The following is a 4878-nucleotide window of genomic DNA, read 5'->3' on the forward strand; positions in this document are numbered from 1 at the left end:
AAATTGGCAAAACATATTTTTATATCAAAAGCAAAAATAATATATGAAAAATATATCAAAATATACTTTATTATATTATATTACTTATAATTTTTTGGTACTCTCGATACTCTTTTATTTAATATTATTTTAAACTATAAATTTTAATTATTTATGATTTTATTCTTAGTTATAATTAGTTTTTTATTTACTTTGTTCTTTTTAATGGAATTAATAATTTATATTATAATAAAATTATAATAATAAATTAATATACAAAAATTACACTTACAAATTTTAACAGAGTCAAACAAAAAATAATTTTTTTTATACAAAATCAAAAATAAAAATTTAATAAAAAGATATAATTATATATTTAAAATATTTGAATACTAAAGAGACTACAAGTAAGGAAATAAAGGGTAGAATTGATAAGAAAAAAATAAATTCAATCCTTGCAGGATTTTCTAAACGCATAAGTTACAATTTCTAACTTCTTGTAAACGTTAAGAATGTAAAACTACCTTGGCGTTTAGAGAAAAAAAATATCCAAACATAAAAGAAGAAGCGTTCAATGCACTCAAACGTGCTTCTCTTCTTTCTAACGCTAAACTAATAGTTCCATAAAAGAATTGTTGCATCATTAGGGTGAAAAGTGAAAATTATTAATTCGGATGTTCTAATATCTGTAAAATCTTAACTTTCTTAATCATACACATTTTTCACTGTTGACTTCTGTTTTTACTTCGTTTAATTGTTGTTTATGCTTAAAGCTTTGCAAAACTCTAATTCATTGTCTGACTAGATTAATCGATTGATTTTACTTGCTTAATCTGTTAATTTTCGTGGGATCGACATTCATCTTACCGTGAATTATTATTTGCTACTACTCAATACACTTAATGGTGTTTTGTAAATTGTAAAATCCACATCAATTATGTCAGTATCATCAGTAAATAATTTTAGGTTTACATGATTGCGTTTTTTATTTTTGTGGTACTCCACAGAAGAAGATTGTCTTTTTTGAAAAAAAAATCTAGCAGAACATTTTAAATCGTCCATTGTCTATATTTTTTATGTGTATTTAAAAGAAATTGTATGATAACATTGTACCTACATTTTCTTAACAGGCAGGATGAATCTACCAAATCCATCTAGATATTAAAATATCAAACTACACATTAAAATTCCAAAACTGATTCAATATAAGATCATGTTGAACCACGGCCGTATCTAAAGATAATAACTAATTAATATGTATCATATTAAATAGATTAAATGATTTTAAATTGTGATCACCTTGAATTTTTTATAAGAAAACAAACAAAAAAATATGTCGCCCATCACGAGTACTCGATTAGGACTAAAAGAAGGATGATGGTAGAAACAAGGAGATTAATAAATACACTAAGGTCGGAATAAATAAATAAATAAATAAGAAGAAATATCATATCATGAGGTTTGGCTAGGTGTGGCTACCGGAGGAAATCTCGGGTATTACTTTCTTGTGTGTTTTTTTGGGAGAGAGAAAGAGAGATGCAATTCCAAATATTGCCGACAACATGAAGAATCTTGATCGCTGAAAAAACCTATGCATTCCCGAAGAGACAGATCTAACACACGCTTCTTTCTGCATTCAATTCAAACATGTTACTATATAATTATCTGCTTCTGCACTCAGCTCCACTGTCTAATTCTCTCGTTCCAACCCCTTCTCTGATAATTCCAGCTTTATGACCCCGATTTCGACCACACCAACCATACAAGGATAAAGCTTTCTTTCTTTTCACATAAAAAAGGTAACCCTCCTTTTTTTTTTTTCTTTTACTTTTCCATATGCGTTTCCAAATTGTTACTGTTGTATTTTCCTTTCATTCTTTCTTGTTTCTGCCTCTGCTCTTAATGGTGACACTTGCTACAAATCTGTGTTTCATCATATAGTTTCAAGAAAAATTGAAATTAAAACTTTTTATTCGGATCTTGGTGCTTTAATTTTTATGCACACTCACTCTCACGTTGAATTGCATCTGAATTGCATCCACTTGTTACCCTTATTGGTGAGACCATATGCTGCCGCTGCTTTCAAAAAATTGGGATTCAGAGGTTGTTAATCATCGTTGGATGTTAATAGTAACAAGGATAGTACTAGTGCTACTGTCTTTTTCGTTTAATCGCTTTAAAAATTAGATATAAGGATTACTTAATAGATAATAGCAAGATGAACTTAGAATCATGACAACATAGAATAAATAAAATCTAAAACTTTGATTATACTTTCTGAATTGTGAGGTGGCTGTAGTTAATTTGCAGGAAATGGCGACTCAGGTTGAGCCTCCAAATGGGATCAAGGTTGAAGGGAAGCATTATTATTCCATGTGGCAAACCCTTTTCGAGATTGACACAAAATATGTCCCCATCAAGCCTATTGGCCGAGGAGCATACGGAATTGTTTGCTCTTCCGTGAATAGAGAGACCAATGAGAAAGTTGCAATCAAGAAGATACAGAACGCCTTCGAAAATCGCATTGATGCGCTGAGAACTCTGCGTGAACTGAAACTTCTTCGGCACCTTCATCACGAAAATGTAATTGCTTTAAGAGACATCATGATGCCTACTAACAGGAGTAGTTTTAAGGATGTCTATCTGGTGTATGAACTCATGGACACAGATCTACATCAGATTATTAAGTCTTCTCAAGCATTATCTAACGATCACTGTCAATATTTCCTCTTTCAGGTATGAATCTTTGACTCGCATTTAGACTAACTCACTGTTATCTAGATTATTTTTTTATCAATAATAAATATAAGTTTATTATTGTAATTTTTTTAGTGGGAGTACATAAGGAGTACATAGTATATAAGGTATAATAACTGAGCATGTTGAGTTTACAAGTGTGCATGTTGAATATTCCAGAGTCGAAACTGAGCATCATATCATGCTTATGGAGCTCATTTGAGTATTCTGCTGCTTTTTCAGTTTACTTCTCTACCTATTTTCTCCTTGATTTCTTATGAACCTAGTGTTCTTCCGTAAAGAACTGGTCAATTATGTGTGGCACATTTGTAGGGCTTGCCAAAGTTATAATTTAATTCTAGTAATTTGTCTTGCTTAGCTGATTATTGCATTTACCAACTGAGAAGTTCTTGGTTGCAGTTGCTTCGGGGCTTAAAATATCTTCACTCGGCCAACATTCTTCATCGTGACCTGAAACCCGGGAATCTTCTGATCAATGCAAATTGTGATCTAAAAATATGTGATTTTGGTTTAGCACGCACCAACAGCAGCAAGGACCAGTTTATGACTGAGTATGTTGTCACCCGATGGTATAGAGCTCCAGAGCTCCTACTCTGCTGCGACAACTATGGGACGTCTATTGATGTTTGGTCTGTGGGGTGCATCTTTGCAGAGCTTCTTGGACGGAAGCCTATTTTCCCAGGTTCGGAATGTCTCAACCAGCTAAAACTGATTGTCAACATCCTTGGCAGTCAAAGGGAGGAAGACATCGAATTCATCGATAATCCAAAGGCAAAGAGGTTCATCAAATCTCTTCCATATTCTCCGGCAACCCCCTTTTCCCGACTCTACCCACAAGCCCCCCCATTGGCAATCGATCTGCTGGCCAAGATGCTTGTTTTTGATCCAACTAAGAGAATCAGCGTCACTGAAGCGCTGCAACACCCTTACATGGCCCCTTTGTATGATCCTAATTCTGATGCCCCTGCCATCATTCCGATTGATCTTGACATCGATGAGGATCTTGGAGAGGAGAAGATTAGGGAGATGATATGGAGGGAAATGCTTCATTATCATGCTGAATCTGCTATGGGAAATGCACCCTTGTGCTCATAATGTTGAATCTTGGTACTTCTTTGGTCGTTTTCTCTTGTTGGTGCTTAAGACAGTTCTAATAACATAGGTTGCTTCAAAATAACTAGAAGGGCAAAGTCATCGTTGAGCTCAATACATGTTCAGCTTGCTTCCAATTAGTAACTAGAAAGGATTTCTCATAAAGGTTGTTTTTGTCTTGAGCTCTTTTTTCTTCTTTTTTTTTTTTTTTGTTTTTAAATCAATCATAGTTGTTTCGTTTGAGTTGTGTACATATGTCTTGTGTCTTCAGAACCACTTTGTAAATTCAGTCTTGATGTTTATGAATAATGTATTATTATGATATATAATGTGTGCTTCTTCTCTGTATGTGATGCCTCATTAGATGCTGTTCTTGTTATTTATTTTTCTTAAACAAGGTTAGTGTATCAAAATACAAGATTAGTGCCATGCTTTGTTTAGCTTTAACCACCCAAAATTGGAAGCAAAACAAGCTTTGGTCATGGCTCCTTTTCTCACAAAACATTAACAAGAGGTTTAAAAACAACTCATCAATTACTTTATGATAGTTAAAACTCAAGACTTCTCTTCTCAGTTTTTGAAGTTTACAAGCCGACAGTGTTTTTTTAATTTTTATATGAATATGGATTTGATTGAGATTTTTCAGAGGAGTTAGGCATCGGTGGGATCAAGTTCCAAAACGTATTGAAAGCAACTCATCCAAGATTCTTTTTCAAAAACCTAGAAATTAAATAAGGAAAAGTCTAGAGTGGTAGCAACTTTTGTGTTTTGTGGCCAGCACTTAACCATCAAAAGAAAAGTGAGTGATCTCCCACCATTAGATGTAATCTCTCAACATTAAAAATACTATTGATGACCAATTGATGGTTACAAAACACAAAAATTATTGGCCCCTAACACTCTTCAATAAATAAATGTTGCAGATTGTTTTTTTTTTTCCTTAATGAGGAGGAAAGTACAACTCTTCAATATAGACAATCTTGCATGCGTTCCAGACATATGAATCTGGGAAAGATATTTTGTCCATAAAGGCATAGAGTGAGTGGCCGT

At 33.2% G+C, this 4878-nt stretch overlaps 1 protein-coding gene across 2 annotated transcripts; it reads left to right on the forward strand.

The window, feature by feature from the left end:
- Positions 1 to 1403: 1403 nt before the first annotated feature.
- Positions 1404 to 4102, forward strand: LOC130945039 (mitogen-activated protein kinase homolog NTF3). Of its 2 annotated transcripts, none has more exons than XM_057873692.1 (3): positions 1404 to 1778; positions 2290 to 2715; positions 3136 to 4102. In XM_057873692.1, the coding sequence occupies exons 2-3, from the start codon at positions 2293 to 2295 to the stop codon at positions 3829 to 3831; spliced, it is 1119 nt and encodes a 372-aa protein (XP_057729675.1). In that variant the 5' UTR covers positions 1404 to 1778; positions 2290 to 2292; the 3' UTR covers positions 3832 to 4102. The 2 variants fall into 2 exon arrangements, with proteins under 2 accessions (XP_057729675.1, XP_057729674.1); XM_057873691.1 differs by having other exon boundaries at positions 2279 to 2715; positions 3136 to 4100.
- The last annotated feature ends 776 nt before the right edge of the window (positions 4103 to 4878 follow it).

The sequence above is a fragment of the Arachis stenosperma genome, chromosome 8, assembly GCF_014773155.1.
Source record: "Arachis stenosperma cultivar V10309 chromosome 8, arast.V10309.gnm1.PFL2, whole genome shotgun sequence".
Taxonomy (NCBI): Eukaryota; Viridiplantae; Streptophyta; class Magnoliopsida; order Fabales; family Fabaceae; genus Arachis; species Arachis stenosperma.